The sequence below is a fragment of the Dermacentor andersoni genome, chromosome 3, assembly GCF_023375885.2.
Source record: "Dermacentor andersoni chromosome 3, qqDerAnde1_hic_scaffold, whole genome shotgun sequence".
Taxonomy (NCBI): Eukaryota; Metazoa; Arthropoda; class Arachnida; order Ixodida; family Ixodidae; genus Dermacentor; species Dermacentor andersoni.
This window is the reverse complement of record NC_092816.1, coordinates 102724798-102742902: the sequence shown is the minus strand read 5'-3', so window position 1 is coordinate 102742902 and position 18105 is coordinate 102724798. Positions and strand designations below refer to the sequence as shown.

General features: G+C 46.9%; 1 protein-coding gene across 2 annotated transcripts in view; it reads left to right on the top strand.

The window, feature by feature from the left end:
- The window catches only part of LOC126540855 (nose resistant to fluoxetine protein 6-like), a 104989-nt gene that overhangs the window by 45932 nt on the left and 40952 nt on the right, over window positions 1-18105 (top strand). For both annotated transcript variants that reach the window (XM_055076219.2, XM_055076225.2), the window contains exons 4-7: window positions 2827-2938; window positions 6866-6950; window positions 7698-7789; window positions 10194-10373. In XM_055076219.2, the coding sequence (XP_054932194.1) occupies window positions 2827-2938; window positions 6866-6950; window positions 7698-7789; window positions 10194-10373 (469 nt within the window). The remainder of the gene's footprint in view (window positions 1-2826; window positions 2939-6865; window positions 6951-7697; window positions 7790-10193; window positions 10374-18105) is intronic.

Here is an 18105-nt window from a genome sequence, read left to right as displayed (position 1 = left end):
CTTTGCTGCGAGTTCACCCCCCTTATATTTAGCGCCGAGAGGGCGCCTTTCCAGGCGGGGGTTACGTTACGGAGCAGCCAAGAGGGGCGCCGGTCAGAAGAAGACAATTTGAGGAGTAGACGTGCAATCAGTCTCGACAGGAATCTTGTTTATGCATCGTTGTCTCTCTTGCAAATATTGTAAAAGCATATTTTTATGTGACATCTACAACGTAACATTATTTTCTATGTCTGTGTAGTGGATTTATGTCAAAACAAATGTAACTCACTGCTTAAAACAGTGTGGCTGATATAATATAGGGAGTAGATATTTCGCTGGCAGTCAGCTGAAATTTTGCCACAAGTTTGTTCTCATTGATTGGCTTCGATTACAGAACTAATTCTGACATATCTGTGAGACTTTGTGTTAAGAATATTCCTAGGATAGTCAGAAGGCACCCTTTGTTTGTAGCAGCATCTGAGTTCTCAGGTGCAATGAACCGTGGCCAAGAACATTCTAAATAACGCGAACAGGTGAAGTGCCTCATTCCATATTCTGGCAGCGCAGCTGAAGACTGCTTGATTAATAAGTGGGAAGCGGAGTCAGTGCAAAAATGAAGATCAACGGGATGGCCATCTAAACCACCTGATATACCATAGCTACCAGCTATTGGTAGCATTACAGTTACAGCTAGATGAAAGAGCACCGGAAAACCATTTACCGGCAAGTCTTGGATGCACAGGTCCGTTTAGGGCGGATTATCCGGCACTGAGTGTTGGCAGAATCAACAAGAACATGGAACCTAAAGCGCTTCCTAGGCAGATTATTCTGGTACTAGCAATAAATTTGTTACTGAATACTGTTACTGAATTTGTTACAATGAACTGAAGGCTTGTGCCAATAGGCGTGAGGCGAACCACAGAATGAACTAGGGTGGATCTTCAATGAAACGGCAACTTTATCTTTAGCTTGTCTCTGCCTTCATTAGTAACGTCATCATGGCTAGCCAGTAGAGAACTGTGGGAAAATGTTTTTACTTCTAGATTAGCAGACACCATATATCACCATACCTTTTTTGAGTCTTACGTGTTTATTTTTACATGGATATTGCTTATTTATGGAAACGTAAATTGGTACCTAATAAAAAGGTTCTTACCTATAATATATTCATCTACCATATGACTGGTATCAGCACAGACAGACTCTGTGCTTGCTCACCAGCAAAGACCAAGCAGCTAGGATTCTTGCGTATGCAAGCCGCTTGCATAACAAAGTATATAGCTATTTAATAGTTTCATGTTGTCTGCAAAAATTCCTGCTTTCACACAAGTTTCCACATGTCAAACATCAAAGCTGCCCTAAATTCGCATTTATGACAGCGCTCTGAGGCGTGTCTACATTTCACGACAGTGCTGCATGTCGTAAAGTATGTAACATTTAAGACATTCTCTAAATTCTCCTCACCGACACAAGCACCTACAAAAGGGAACTGCCAACAGAAACGGTGCACGCGCGAAGCAGACAAGGCCGGTGTGGTTGGGCTTCTCTATCGCAGTACATAAGGAAACGCGATCGACAGTACTAATGCACAGCTCATTTCTGAACATCGACACATCGCAAAAAACGAGCAAGTTTTCGTCTAGCATTGCTGCGACACATCGCAAATATGTATAACAATTTGTATCTTACAAACAAAATTCCTTATAGCAAGAACCTAGCTCAAATATCGCGGCCACCATGGTGCATCGCAGACGGCGAAACGGCTCACAAGCAGTATAGCACATGATGAATTACAGCGATAAAGAGGCAATAAAACTTATTGCTATTGATCGTGCCATGAATTCTGAAAATTGTAAAGGACTGGCGTTCAGGACTGCGCGGCCATGAAATACATAACAGAGAACGCATACAAGGCGCATAGGCTGGTTGTGCCGATCGGAGACTTTTCTCCGCGCCCTGAACATGCGTCATGCTTAGAAGGCACATGTAATGACCTTCTTGTTTGGAATGCCAACGCGAAGCAGCGAAGAAAAAATAACGAAGTTGATAGCTTCAAATGTTTCTTCCGACGCTCGAGTGAACACAACCCTCTTCCTAAGCTCCGCTAGTTTCTGCCTATGATCGCACGTACTGATGCACTCTGAAAGGGCACACCGGCTTGCTGCCTTCGTTTAGTGTATCCGTAGGTACTGGATAACTGTAGTACAATCACAGGAATGAGAAAAAATAAGCTATTTTCAATGCGGCTGCTACTGAAACCTCGCGTCCCCACTTGGCTTCGTTTGGAACAAGCGCCATCATTTCTGTAATGGCGTCACACGGATGCATCCGCCTTGGGCCAGCCAATGAGAGGCGAACAGGCATTCGGATGGCAAAGTCACCAACGTTCGTCAAGACGACTGGACATCCATCCACAAGGCGCTGCGGCGCACCAAAGCGGAGTGCGGAACAGCGGGCGGATTGAGCGGGTTTGGACCATGAGCCATCCCTCGTGGCACTCCATCCGTGACGCTCGACACCAAACCATAACTCCCACCTCGGACTCCTAATAACCGCGAGGAATCAGATCGCATTACAACAGTGAGGGATCCGCCTACAGCAGCAATCTTTAGCTAGTTAAAGGATAATTTATTTTCCATGACTAAGCACCGTCTGTCAAGGCTGTGTTGTTGGCACCAAGAAGTTTGTCGCAGTTTGTCGCATTTTTGTTGTGGAGTTTGCTGCATGCCTAATATGTCCTTCAAGGGTGTTTACGGTGATGCTGCGCCCGCCAATTGCAATTGATATGTCGAATATATATCTCATTGTGATGATAATGTTAATTCTGTGTCATGGTCTTTGTTCCAGCTGCAGTACTTCAAGGATTACTATTCGGCTGAGGATGTTGCTCTTTTTCGCGTTGGAATTTGCTTCACCGATCAATGCAACCAGGATGATCTGCAAGCATTGGTGAACATAGGTACATCCGTTGTCTCCCTACACTGTTGGACCAAAGAATGTTGTGTTACGGGCGTTTTAGATTACCTCAACTGCTCGAAGCATAACATTTTGACATTGTGGAATCTCTATATTGCGCAGAATATCTTATTAACCACGGTGGTGGGACAGCCACACATTCAGCTCTAAACAAAAAAGTCAGAAAACAAGGCATTTATAGTATGCAATGTATACTAGTGCGCTATAACGCAAAGCTATTCCAAGCTATTCTATTCCCATTCTTCAACCAGCCCTTCACCTTCGGACAACAAATTTTGAAGCCACCACCCACTGCGCCTCTGGGTCACGTGACGTGACGAAAATCGCGAAAACGCCCCATCTGATATGATATGTGCACACAGATTATGCATGATTGAACCAAACTAAAGAAAAATTTTAATTTCTCATTAGATGACCTTCTCCTCCTTAGCGAAAAAGGCGTCGTTTGACCAATTGCTATTGCTGAAACTTTCTTGGGCTGCGCCTACTGTGCCCGTCCGTCACGCGACCATCCCAAGACCCCAATAACTCACCGCGTCAGAGTGATGTGTAAGCGTTAAAGACTCATTAATATGCCGAACAAACGTAAAAAAGTTTGTCAATAGCCGGACACTGCACCGTTCCAAAAGGGATAGAAGATGGCTGCCCGCTGATTGCTGTGGTTGTGGCTACTCGGAGCTGCCGGGAAGCATGGACTTATTTGCGTAAGATAAAAGATTTCGCGTGGCAGCATAACGATACTGGGACCTTTCCGCACGGATACCACATTGCTCTGCCAAATGTATTTTGCTAAGGAACCGCTTTAGTGACGTTTTTATCCTTCCGTTGCACGCCGCTGCGATTTGTGACGAGCCACCGCAAGCTAAGTGGGCGAAAGCGAACCAATCGCCGGTGCCGGTACCACCCTCCTCATCCGGTTGTCTACTTTCACTCTGTTTTCTCGGCCGCATCGAAGTTCTCTCCACTTGATCGTGCTCCTCACCTCTTCTCAGCCAATTAGATAAGAATAACTGCTCAATGTAGGTAATGCTATTCACTTTGGAAGCAAAAGAAATTGACATCCTGCAAACGAGAAGCACGTTTGACTGGGGTTCTCAAACAAAGCTGCAGGTTGCCACCCGGTACTTGCGTCGGTGGTTACGTAAATTTGACTTCAGGAGATTGGAATAAAGACAGATTGGAATATGTTTACGTTATAGGGTCCCCATTCCCTTACTTAGGATGTCAAAACGCCCTTGTGCTCTAAGAAAGCCATGCACCCATTTTATTTGTGTCGTGGTTTACCCATGAAACAGAAATTCGGTGCTTTGCGATGGAATCATCTTGACATTATGCCCAGACTAGTACAAAGACACATAAATTTCTTAACTGGCGGAACCCTCCCGTTTTTATCTTTGCTTTAGTCGCACAAGAAAGAAGTAGAGAAGGGGCTGAAGGTATGCCAGGTATCAAATAAATATTAAGTCATACCTTACAAGTGAGCTCCGTGAATCCATGAAACATATTTGTCACAATGCAGGGCTAACTGTGCTAGATATACGTAAAAGTCAAAATTGCAGACGGTAAAGAAGACTTGGAAGATACATATTGGTACGGGTGGTATTTACGCAGAAGTAACTAGCTGGCTGTCCTTAAGCTACGCAGCACAAAATCACAGGCTTCAGGGAAGCTCCAGCGTGAAGCCACACCGACATCGTTCTTGTGTTCATCGTTCCTTGGGTCATCGTAATAGCCTTGAGTAGCCGTCACATTATTTGGAGCTACTGCTTTCTGCATTTCAGCAGAGAGACAAGCAAAAATCAAAAGCCACGACACCTATAACATAATCTGATAAGCTACATCGGATATAATTATTTCCGATACTCGTGATTACCAGCAATAAAACATGGAATTGCTATCTAGCCGGTTTTTAGGTGGGGTGCCTTCTCGAATTTATGTGTATCTTATTTGACCAACACACGATGGCGGACGTTGCCAATGTTCCTCAGTACTTAGTTACCAAATTGGTGCCTTGCTTTAACTATATTACGAATTAACTCGGAGGTAATTACACAACACTTTCGTCCCGGGAGAAATATCATACGGAAGAGGAATTAACTGTGTGGAGTTGTTTTAAGCACATTGTAGCATCAGTTTTTGTGAAAACTCTCACCATTTTTGTGGAGACCAGAGTGTCGAGACCATAAGCTGGCAAACGCCCTCATTTTTTGTTTTCCTCCCTCACCCTCACGACGCAAGTAACGTCCGCACGTGACCCTCACATTATAAAATTTTAGTGCCCTCTCCACTCTCATTCTCAGCTAGAAATATTTATCCGCCCTCCCTCACCGCCATCCTGAAAAGGCTACTGTTGCTTTCTTACCTTCCATTTTCTACAATTTCTACAACAACCATTTGTTCTATCCACCAGCTTAATTTACAACACTGATTGCCTAGTGCCATTCCTATTCTCAAAGCCTGTCACACTGCCTTGCTTTTAGGCCCTTGATGATAGTTCGGCTAAATAAAAGAAGCTCACCCAGACTAGCTCACACATTACATTTTTTGCATAAAGCTAACTCGGATTCTGACTGACCGAAATTCGACTGAGCCGGGATCACTCCGACTCATACTCATCGAAACTCTGCCTAGCCACGCTCTTTCCGATTCGAACTAACCAGATCTATACTCAGCTGGACTCACTCGCACTGGGACTCGCCAAACTTTTACTCAGCTGTATTCACTCGGACTCAGACTCGCGAAACTACTACTCAGCCGGTCTCATCTTGACTCAAACTCACCAGAACCATAATCAGCTAGGCTGACTCAGACTGAGACTAACGGACATTCTGTTTAGCCGGGCTCACACGGACTCACACTTCCCAGAATTATATTCAGCCTGGATGACTCTCGATGAAACTCGGCAAAATTCTACTAAGTATAGCAATGTAAACCAAAGCCGCTACACCAAGACGGCAAAAAAATGTTTTTACAACAAGGATCGAGAGGAGAAGGTTGCTTTCTTTCTCATCTTGACTCAAATTCACCAGAACTATAATCAGCTGGCTGACTCAGACTGAGACTAATGGACATTCTGTTTAGCCGGGCTCACACGGACTCACACTTCCCAGAATTATATTCAGCCTGGATGACTCCCGCTGAAACTCGGCAAAATTTTACTAAGTATAGCAATGCAACACCAAAGCCGCTACACCAAGAAGGCAAAAAAATGTTTTTACAACAAGGATCGAGAGGAGGGGGTCGCTTTCTCTGCTTAAACAAAGATACTGGTCTTGGAATATAACTGCACATTTATTCTTTTCAGGAAAGGCTTCCTACCTTCATGACTTCATAACCATCATCAATGTATGCCAACTCAAGGATGCTTCTCCCAGATATTTTCAATTACTCATGTCTTATGCCAGTTCGCCCCATCATGTGCTTAAAGATTTCTCAATCTTATCACACAACCTAGCGATCTGGTGATAAAAATGTATCCAGGTCTCAACAGGGCTTGTATCAAATAAAACAAACCAGTAATACAGGAGCTGGTACCGATTTCCTAGCCAGCATATCTTTCCTACTATATTATCGATGTTTGCAAGCCTTTCCTAGGCTCAGCAGTCCTGGGAACGGGTAGCCGGCCATTTTGTGTCTGAACTTCTAACAGTGAGAAAAAGCCTGCTCACAGCATTTTACGTATCCCTTCGTCTCTACTTTCTGACCTTTTAGATCCCACCCGGACCAGTGAGGGGTACTTTTTCAAATGAAAGCGAACCTGCAAGGAACGTAAAAACGCATGCTAGTCATTTTCGAGTTTTCTTGTTTGAAGTACCTGATGATACTTCACTCAGACATGATTAGAAGAGCCAGAAATAACCACTGAAATGATACGTACTTCGTAAAAAGTGTGCATTTCTTCTACTTCCAGTGAAGTCACCGCTAGTGCGCCTCGAAGTATCCAACTGCGTGATGGCCGAGCAGGAACCCTGGACCAAAACACAAATCGCAATCGTGTAAGTTGCTTCTCATACCACATCGATAGCAACCCCATAATTGTTAGTTTCAACGTGGATGTTCCTTTGAGGCTTGTTTCGATGCTCTTACGCTGTGGAATTATTCCCCATAGTCGCATTACCGAGTATGTTCGTTGTCTTCACTATTGCTGCATAGGCGCTTGCTCTGGAATTATATTCTCGATTAAAAACAATGGAAGTTAAAACATTGCACTGCAATAAGCTTGCGAGAGTGGAGAGGTTATAAGTGGGAAGGCGGTTTCTACGAGCAGTCAGAACTCAGAGGTGAAGAAGGCTGTTAGAGCAAACAGGCAGCATGGAATGAAAATAGGGACCAAAGAGAAAATACAAGAAGACATGGAAAGAACAGCTTAGGATGCGCATTGTGATGAATCGAAGAAGACGGTACCAGTGCCCTGTTGAGCACCGGTGCGTCGTAGCCGGAACAAGAATGTATTTGCTAGGCTAAGTTAAGCCAATGGCGAATAAAATTCTTGTGGTTATTTCGCTTCTATCCTTACATCGTTGTCTTCGACAAGCAGCTACTGAAATGTCCGAGCACCCTCTGCAGCTATGTTTCTTGTTTCAGAAATACGCTTGCTAAATTCAGTAGTTGAAGTTAACGTTGAATACATGGGCACGGCGTGTACTACAAGTTTTTGTTTCTGTTTTTATAATGCGTAGGAGAAGACATAAACTCCCACTTTGACTAACCATATTGGTTTTTACTGTTGTTTTGTACTGCAGATCATTTTTGGGAATTTTACTAGTGGTCATCTTAATCGCTACATGCTTGGACGTATTGTCGAACGCCAAAGCAAAGCACAAGAAAGCATATGGTACGTGCCTTTTCTGCATCCATTTTGATATCATTGGTCGTTACGATCTTTTATATAGCATAATTGAAGATTATTGGCGCTATTTGAGTGGTATTTAACTTTGTTGTTGATTTCTCGCTTACCACCTTTTTATTCAGCACTTATAAACTGACCGAAAGCTTTGTCAATCCTTTGTGTCGCCATTAGACTAAATTAAGGGTGCTTGTATTCTCAAAAACGTTCTTACGCTAGAACTGCTTCTAGAAGCCAATTCCAGCCAATCGTGAAGTTGGACATGAACATTAGAAATGGCAGTCGGCTAATGGCAGATAGGACATTTGAACAAAAAGCTTTGGGAATTCCACCCCCGACTTAGAAAATTATGCGAAGGTTGTTGAATGGGCCCCACTTTAATTGTTATCGTGGCAGCGGAGCCAGAATAAGGGTGAATAGACAGTTTGGGGCAGCTGAGAACCCCATAGACGCTGCGACATAACAGATAATAAAGATCAAAGTAGAAATGTCCTAAATTGGTTACACACACGTACAGAACAAGTTATCACACATGCGTACACATACGAACACATGCACGCCCAGCCCTTGTCATAGAGAACCCTGTATGAGCAAATCAACATGTCCAACACTGCAATAGAGTGCACTGGAAGTGTCGTTCAAAACGTATTCCAGGAATTGATATCGCCTCACAAATTATGCCTATGTTGGAGCGTCATTTTATAACAATTGTGTTTTAATATTGTAGGCGGAAAAAATGGAAGCTTTCGTCATGCGAAGTGTCAAGGTATTCTAATACATCCTACTTTTGCTGTTTGCTGGTATTGTAGTGTGCGAAGGCTTCATTTGATCCAGATTACATTGTGAACGCGTAATCATAATTGTAGGACTCTGCATATGCTAGCGCCCCAGTTTTTAACTATGCATTGAAAACGCCGGACTAAAGCTTTATTTCTGAAGAGATTGAGAGTACCTGAAACATATGGCACTATGCATTTAGTATGGAATTGTTTGCTTTAGAAAAATGACAACTTCATTTCCGTGTTTCGATTGTAGAGGTTTCCCAAGCTAAAAGCTATCTACTGAGTTATAGAGAATAAAGCAAGATTATAGTAGAGCTCCTTGAAATTGGAAATAAAGATGGCATGTAATGCCTATCATTGTCAGTGTTACTTAGCAATACAGCGCATAATGAGAAAAGATGTTACAAAGTATAAGCCTCCAGCAACCATTCCCGAAGAAATAACACGGGGAAGGGGATAGACACGTACGCTCTTCTTCTGTACGCTCTTCTGGAAGTCGACGTCAAAGGGGTGCATTGTAGAGCGGCCCATACTAAGTTGCACATACTCAGTGACTTTGGTTGATGTCAGAGAGGTTCATTCAAGTTGGGCACATACCAAGTTCTGCATTCTTGCCAGTTGCCAAGTTGGCATCAGAGAAGAAACACTTAGTTGTGTCATCAGAGAGGTTGATTGAACAGCGGCACATAGCCAGTGCAACATATGCGTCGCCAATTAGACCGTTGGCTACCTACTGACCCAAGTTGGCGGAAAAAAAAATTAGAGACAGACACACACACAGCCCCCGGAAAGTGTTATAAACATTTTATTTCGTTAGCATTCTTAGTGTACTTCACGCACTTTCCGGGTGTTGTATATGGTTGCATTTAACTATTTCCCCGCTTAAATAAGACAATTTGTAGCCCAAGGGCGAATGGGTAGCGCATTGGGCTGCAGTGCAGCGGAAACAGGGATCGAAACCGGTCATCGGGCCTACTTTGGTGACTGTATGTGACACTGTGCACATATGTGTCGCCATTCAGTGAACCTCCTTCACGCCTACATGAGCCACTGTAGATGCAGGACTGGGTATATACGACTCTTCGAAGAGGCCCTGAGGCCGACATGGAGCACTGAGCTTGTGGCACTCTAGAACGAGAGAAACAAGCTTTAATGATATGCTGAAGATGCTAGCCTGGCTGTTCGCCTGACCTCCAGGTTCTGGGTGATGATTACGCAAATTTGGGTCACGGGGTATATGTGTAAGCAGGTGTGTGTTGCTCTTCATTTAACTGTCTTTGACGACAACTCGGTGATTTATGTGTATTTGACACCCTACAGTGACAAAAAAGATAGCTTAAGCTTCTCTGATGCTGCGTAGCACCAAACCCACGTTACGCAGGTTCTTCCAGGACAGCAACCCAACGCGTTAGCAGGCTGAGCCACAAATGCTTGCTTGACAGTGACCCTCGTTTTGACTGTGGCAATACATTTCGTCGATGTATTGATTCACTGCTGATTCGCATTACCGCCGACAGCCATCGAGCGATGGCTTCTGCCGAATTTTCGCACCGAGCTCCCCTAATGTCATCCTTTTTCTCATCAATGTCGTGCTCACGCATTTCTTTCAGGCACCTTGCTGGAGCTCGTCTCGGCTTTCTCTGTGACGTCCAACACGCGACAATTGCTCAAGGTGGCTGAAAACATTCCCGACAGCGACTATGCTCTGCAGTTTTTACATGGCATGCGATTATTATGCTGCATTCACATCGTATTGGGCCACTTCTTCACGAATCTATCGGATATTTGGGGTAAGTCTTTAAGAGATGTCGTGGCCGCATACCGATTTGTTGCTGAGCTTGCTTGTTATAACATAGCTGCCACGTTGACCACTGTTACGACTAAAATTCTACAAGCATAGATTTATTGTGGTGCTTGACTCATGCCTTGTGTATGTGGGAGTGGCATAGCGCCTGATGGCCTGCCAGCTGCAACACTAGTCTGGATTTCCGCAAGAGCGGTGTTTGGTGTATTGTGTTTGGTGCGACTTGGTGCGTGGTTCAAAACTGAGTCATGGCCTTGCGCATCTGCAAAAAACCTATTCAAGTGCAGCCGCACAGGAGAAAGGACTTTCTGTAGACGAGCTTCCATTACAAAAATGCCTATTAACCTTACTTACAACTCCTAACAACGTTCTATAAACTTTACTGACAGCCTATTTACACTCTAGCAACATTTGTTCATACACCGTCAAAATGCTTTATTCTTACTTTTGTACAAAGAATCTTCTAAATACACCATCGACAAACTTTCTTCTTACTTTTATATAAAGAATGTTTTATATACACAGCTAAAAGGATTCTTTCTTACTTTTGTAGATAGAATATTTGTTCATACACCGTTAAAAGACTTCCTGCATGCTTTAGTATCAACATTTGTTCATGCACATTTAAAGAGACTTCCTTCTAACTTTTTGTAAAATTATTTTAAATATGCCGTTAACGTACGTTGTTCTAACTTTCGTCTAAATAACATCTTTAATACTCTGCGAAAGGGCTTCTTATTATTGTGTAGAGAATGCTTTACTATACACCATCAAAAGATTCTTCTTTTTCTGAGGGACAGGTATCTTTATTACGTCAAGAGCTCGTACTCTTTGCCAAAAAAAAAAAAAACTTAGAATGGAAAGTAACCTGACAGCGTTTTATAAATTTTTTCTAAAACAGTCTAATGCCGATTTGTAACATACTGAGAAATCAAGGCTTTTGTTTTAATTCAAAGTTCCAATCCGAGTCGGTAGTGCATCGTAGACGGAGTGCTATTAAAATATTTAAAGAAATATATGAGTAGACCATTAATAAAGCAATATCTTCTATTGGTTCGACATGACTGAGTGAGCCTGCGGTGACGTCAGGACAGTTCGAGGAAATTAGCTTGCGCTGCACCAAGTGAACAGTATGGTAATAGCGGGTTACTATGCAGGCCGTGAACCAGTCACACAGCTTTAGTCCGGCGGGTCGATTTACGCTCGAGCCGCAGCGCCCATCTGCCGCACGCGTGTGGTCATGCGGAAGACTGCCCATTTCGCCCACGGGTGCTCAAATTGCTATTTACGCTGGGTTCGCCGGCGCAGCGCAAACCGAAATTTGTGCAGCAGTGTGCAATATGTGCAGTATTTCGCACGATCGCACGCGTGAAGTCATTCTAAAACTACACTCTAGAATATCGACCCTTATTACGACTTACTTTTGCTTTTCATGCGCCATCTCTCGTTATAATAGTTATAGCCACCCTGAGAAAGCGCCTGTTAAGTAGATCTTGCACGGGTAAGTGACTGTGCTCGCGTCATGTAGCTTGTGCAGCTAGTGCTGTTTACTTGCTTTGTAAACAAAGCAAGCAAGCAAGCAAGCAAGTTGGTCCGAGTCACGCTTGCTTTATGTGGCTCAATGCACGCTCGCGTCCTTAAAGACGGGACAAGAAAGATGTGTTCGGCCTTCCTCTATGCAGCGTTGTGTACTGCACAGCCATCGCTCGGGTTCAGAGTACGTGTTCGAGCAGCCGACGGCCACGCAACGCGTCGGCATTCTTGCAGAAGTTCAAATCACGTGTCTAACGAAAAAGTACACGAGGAGAGACGCCCATCAACTTGCAAATGTTGAGCGAGTCACCCGCCAGGACGCGTAGGCTTAACTTAGAAATCAACAGTTGTGTACAGTTCTGGGACTTTCGTCATATCCGACTCATTACCGCTCACTTCCAGCTCAACGCGTCGTCTGCTTAGGCGCTATATAAAGGCTGCTAATAAGAAAATTACGCAATCAAGAGCCCTGCAGCTTTGCCAAGATTACATTGATACTAAATTCGAAACATTTATCGACAATTTGGCCCAAGGGATATTTCATTGCGGTTGAATTTTATGGAGCCCACCCAATGTATCTTTAACTCACTCTCTCTTATCTCAAACCTTCACTATGTTAAAATAAATTGTTGAAGTTTCTGCGACCATATGTCGTCCTTTATGTCCAATCGCCTACTGTCCGGATGCCCGGGCACGTCTCGCTTGGACCACTACCAAATAGTAACGCTGGCCGAAAAGCCACGAGGAACGACAATCCGGAGCAGGAACGCTTCACACTATGGGTCCCGCATGTTCACTCCGGATATTTCTAACGTCCGTATTCCCCGCATGCGCTAAGCCACCTTAGCTTGCGAGTTGGTGGAGACATCCTACATGAAAACAAAACGTGACATTCTATCAGCGATACTTTTGTGCCTATGCGTAGCTGTAAGCGTCTTTTTTATTTTATATTGGTACAATCTGTTTGTTCCCGCAATGTGTTTGCACCAGTAACATCCATCGCACTCTGACCAGCGCATGAGCAAACTATCAAATTATTTTACATTAGAAAAATGGCATGCACTTCACGTTATCCACCGTACTATTTGCATTCACATGACGTTTATATGCAGCTGCGATTGTTATTCAATCTTTCCCGACGCTAAGTTAACTTGTCCCTTAAGTGTTGACCAATACATGCTCATTCTTGATTATATGCCTCCGAATACAACGCCTGTGGTGGTGAATAAGTGGTGGAGCACCTTCTGCGCTACGGCTCATGCTACGTCCAGCGGAAATGAAAGACCTAGACTTCAGCACCGCTTTTAACCAGCTAGATGGAAGGTTCTTCTTCTTAGACAAGATTTACGGACCGTGGTCTCGAAGTCAAGGCTGCAAACGTTCTGAAAAGCACTGTTGCGATATTTCAAGGCAATCGGACTGAGTGACCGTCTTGGATAAAGTGCTGAAAACATGAATTCTGCCGGCGATTCCTGTGATCATCACTTGACGCTCTCTTCTGAATAAGATATTTATTGCGATAGCAATTATATCACATTCCGGACGAGGTTTTGTCGTCGTCGTCACCATTGCCGTGATGTTCCATATAAATTCCAAGTGCGATAATAGCGTGGCCGGGCGTCGTTGCTTTGGATGCAAGTGAAAGCGTGCGAAGTTGTGTCGAGGATGGTGGATCCGTCTCGCGCGACATCCGAGCAACGAAGGAAAGCGGGGAGGAAGCGTGCTGTCTTCCATCGTGCGCAAGGCACCACGGCTGGGGGGGTAATACTGCATTTAGTGCAAGCGAGCGGGCCCTTCAAGCGATCCTTAAAGCGATCTGCGGTGTGTACTGTTGGAATCTCAGCGCTGACGCCCGTTGTTGCAAATGGGTCGCAAGCCCCAAGGGTAGCGTTGGCCTGGCGGCCTGGGGCACAACTGGAAGCATCCGAAGGTCCCGGCAAAGCATGAGTCGACTGGTAACAGAACAACTGGTTTATTCTAACATCGCAAAAGAGCGGGCGGTCAGGTCGACCGAAGTGGAGAGACGGGAGAGCACGTAACTCAACGGAAGAAATCGGAGCCTCTCTCTTGGCGTCCGGGGGCAGCTGCTTTTATAGTCTCGGAGTCGAGGGCAAGAAGGAACGTCACGTCAGAGGCCACGTGACGGGGCACGGACACACTGAGGGACAGGTTGAGACGAGTGTAGTGACGCATCCGCCGGGCCGGCGCTGGTCAGACCTCCTCGCTTCACACTTGGGGAGCTCCTCTCCCCGGCTGCCGCGCTTTGACAAGCGTGGGCACCAACATGCACACACGAAGACACGTGGCACTGAAACATGCCTGCACGCGCGTGGCGGGGAGGCGTATCGGCGGCGCTGAACGGGCCAAAATGTCCGCCGCTTTGAACGAAGCCCCGGCGTCCGTTGCATCCGCGCCGGCTATACCACGCGTCGTAGGCGAAACGTAACAGACCGCCCCGCCGGGGGAAAGAGATCCCGATGGTCAGGGGACTGCATCCGCTGTCCGGAGGGATGTCGCTCGATGATGCTCATAACCGAAGTCGGGCGTCCTTCGGCGTTTCTTGAGCGCAGCGCACAGAGAAGGCCTCGTTCTCTCATTCAGGTTCACACAGGACACTGCAAAGTGACTTCGGGAGAGTTGACATTTTTGTTCTCGTTCCCGGCAAGCGTTAGAACTACGCCGAAACTCAACCGCTCAGTCAGCAAGCACGAAACAACCCTCACTAAGCCCTGCCAGGCTCTTTCCCCTATTATACTACTGCCTAGTGCCTTACAGTAGTCCAGCAGCACTCAGAACGCGTCCACAAATTGGAAAATTGCACTAGAAAGCACGTCATCACTTTGAAACACTACACAAAAGCAATATGTTAAAAATCCTGCCTCAGGAAGAAAAACATCAGTAACAAATTACTTTGAGGCTGATTCTTACGTTAGGGGCTTCGACTTAAGCTATCGGCGTTACCGTTGAGACTCCCCTTTTTGTAACGCACCTCAAAGGAATATTGTTGCAAAGCGAGGCTCCAGCGCAGGAGGCGGCCATTTTTGGGAGAGATGGTCTGCAGCCATTAGAGAGGGCAGTGATCCGTCTCAATGATAAAGCTCGAGCCGGCTAGGTAGCATGACAATTTCTGAACGGCCCACACGAGACACGCACACTCTTTCTCGGTGGCGCTGTACGCCTGCTCACGACTGGTCAGCTTACGACTAGCATACAGGACGGGGTGTTCCTATTCTCCATTTTCCCGTTGGCACAGTACAACGCCCATGCCTCGCTCACTAGCATCGCACTGAACAACGAACCCTTTTGTGTAGTCTGGCGATCGTAGCACAGGCTGGCTTGTTAGGGCGCTCTTTAGGGCGCTAAAGGCTCTTTCCTTTGTCTCGTCCCATACGACTGTTTGGGGCTCTGTTTTTCTTAGAGCATCCGTCAGGGGAGCCGCGATATCAGAGTACCTGGGGATGTACCTCTGATAGTAGCCGGCGACACCTAAGAACGACCGAATATCGGTCTTCGTGCGCGGTTGCGGTAAGTCTCGCACAGCGGCCACCTTTATTTCAGAGGGGCGGCGACGACCCCGTCCAATCACGTGACCGAGGTAGACAACCTCGGCCTGTGCTAACTGGCACTTGGGAGCCTTGACTGTCAAGCCCGCATCGCGCAGGCGGGTTAGCACTGCCCGCAAGTGGGCCATATGCTCAGGCCAGGATGCGGAGAATATCGCTACGTCGTCTAGATATGGTAAAGCGAATTCTTGCTGTCCCCGCAACACTTTATCCATGAGGCTTGAAAAGCAGTATGGCGCGTTCTTCAAACCAAAACTCAAAACTTTAGGACGGAACGTTCCCATTGGTGAAATGAACGCCGCATACCTACTAGCCTCTTCTGTAAGTGGAACCTGCCAATAACCCCTGACAAGATCTAGGGTGGAAATAAACTGAGCGCTACTCACTCTCTCAAGGCGCTCCTCGATGTTAGGGATCGGATGAATTTGATCCTTAGTGATGGAATTAAGCCTGCGGTAGTCGACGCAAGGACGAGGTTCCTTGCCCGGTACCTCAAATAAAATCAAAGGGGAGGTATAATCACTCTCACCCGCCTCAATAACACCGAGCTGTAGCATTTTCTTTACCTCAGCCTCCATAATATCGCTCTGGCAGGGTGACACCCGGTACGCCTTGGATCGTACTGGCTCTGGGGAGGTAAGTTCTATGTCATGAGTAAGGACAGAAGTCCTACCAGGCCTCCCAGAGAACAGACCTTGAAACTCTTGTAAGAGCTGGTGTAGTTCGGTTTTCTGCTCAGGCGACAGCGATGCTTTACTGATTAAGCCACTAATGACTTGATCGGTGTCTTTCCTGTTCGTCACTGAGCCTAGTCCCGGAAGCTCGACCGGAAGCTCTTCGGGAACGTTTACCATCATGCACACCACTGCTTCCCGTTGTTTATAGGGTTTGAGCAGATTACAGTGGTAAACTTGCTGTGCTTTCCGCTTTCCTGGCAGACTCACCACGTAGTTAACGTCCGACAGTTTTTGAACAATCCGTGCTGGGCCCTCCCACTGCACGTCGAGTTTGTTCTTTAGCGACGTGCGCAATATCATGACCTCATCGCCCACCTCAAAACGACGGGCCCTGGCTGTCCGATCATAATAAACCTTGGCCCTCTGCTGGGCCTTTGCCATTGCTTCACCTGACAACTCCTGTGCCCTTCTTAAGCGTTCGAGGAGCCTAAGCACGTACTCCACCACGACTGGGTCGTCGCCCCTGCCTTCCCACGATTCTCGAAGCATGCGAAGCGGAGACCGCAGCGAGCGGGAGAACACCACGCGCGCTCGTCGAGGTCAGACGTGCCTAAACACTGCTCCACAGCACGTACGTCGGCCCGAACCGCCGCCCCCAGCCGGGGGCCCCCGAGGCACCGCGAGCGGCACGGCTCGCCCCGAGACCCCGACGACTCCGGCTCCCCAGCTCCGGAGGGACGCTCAGCCGTCGAGCTAAGCCTCACTCGGACTCCGCCGGCGACGCCAGCCGTTAACATGGAAGTAACGGTTGAAGGCCACACCGTAACCGCACAAGAGCTCCAGTCAGGCGATTGGACACCAGTTCTGTATAAAGCCTATGCCTCCCGAGCGGCCAATTCGCCGAAACCACCTCAACGCTCAGACAACGCTACCTCCGAGGCAGCAAACCCGAACGCCAGAAACGCGGCGCCCGACGCAGCAGTCGCAACTAGCAGCAGCAAGACGCCGGCCCGCCTACCACCTGCGACCAAGGAGGCTCGCCTCACAGTGCAACGCAGCAAGCAACTGCCGCCACTCCCACCCAATGCTATTAGAGTGGTCGTTCGCCCGCGAGGTGAAGTGCGACTCCTAGACATCCCAACACCTCGACTCAGAAAGGCAGTGCAGACCCAGCTCCAAATCACTCTACCGGACGACTTCTGCCTTCGCATCCACCCGACCAACAATACTTTCACCATGGCAACAACACATTTCCCAACAGCCGAGACTCTGAAGACGCTGACCTCCCTCACCATTGGAGACCGAACCTACCCGTGCGCAGCTTACGTGGCAGCCCCACCGGGGGCTACCAGAGGAGTCATCACAAACGCCTATGACGACGAGACCCCAATGCAACTCTACCAAGACCTGGTCAGAAGAAATCCAGAGCACACCATATTAGCAGCCCGACGCATGGGAAAGACGCACTCCATCCTAATCACCTTCGACGCAAGCGCAGTCCCGAACTCCATCAAATACATGGGAGCCATCCACCGCTGCACCCAATACCGCGGCAGTCCGGAAGCCTGCACAAATTGCAGACAACCGGGTCACCGTCATGACGTATGCCCAAGCCCCAAGACCAATCTTTGTCCCCGCTGTGGAATACAACATCCGCAACAAGAACCTCCTTGCACGCCTAATTGCATTCTGTGCGAGGGCCCTCACCTTACCGGCACGGGATCCTGCAAGGGACGAAACCTTCACCAGACACGGAAACAGCCGAGCCACCCACAAACGCGGCATCAAGAATTGATCACATCCGGGGACAACTTTCCCCAGTTGTCGCCCAACCAACACAAGCAAGCCTGGACAGCGCCGTTGAAGCAAGCCTGGGACACTCCCCTCTCTTCTCACATGCCATCCATGACAGCGACTCCCGATCTACAACACGCCTTTGCAAAAT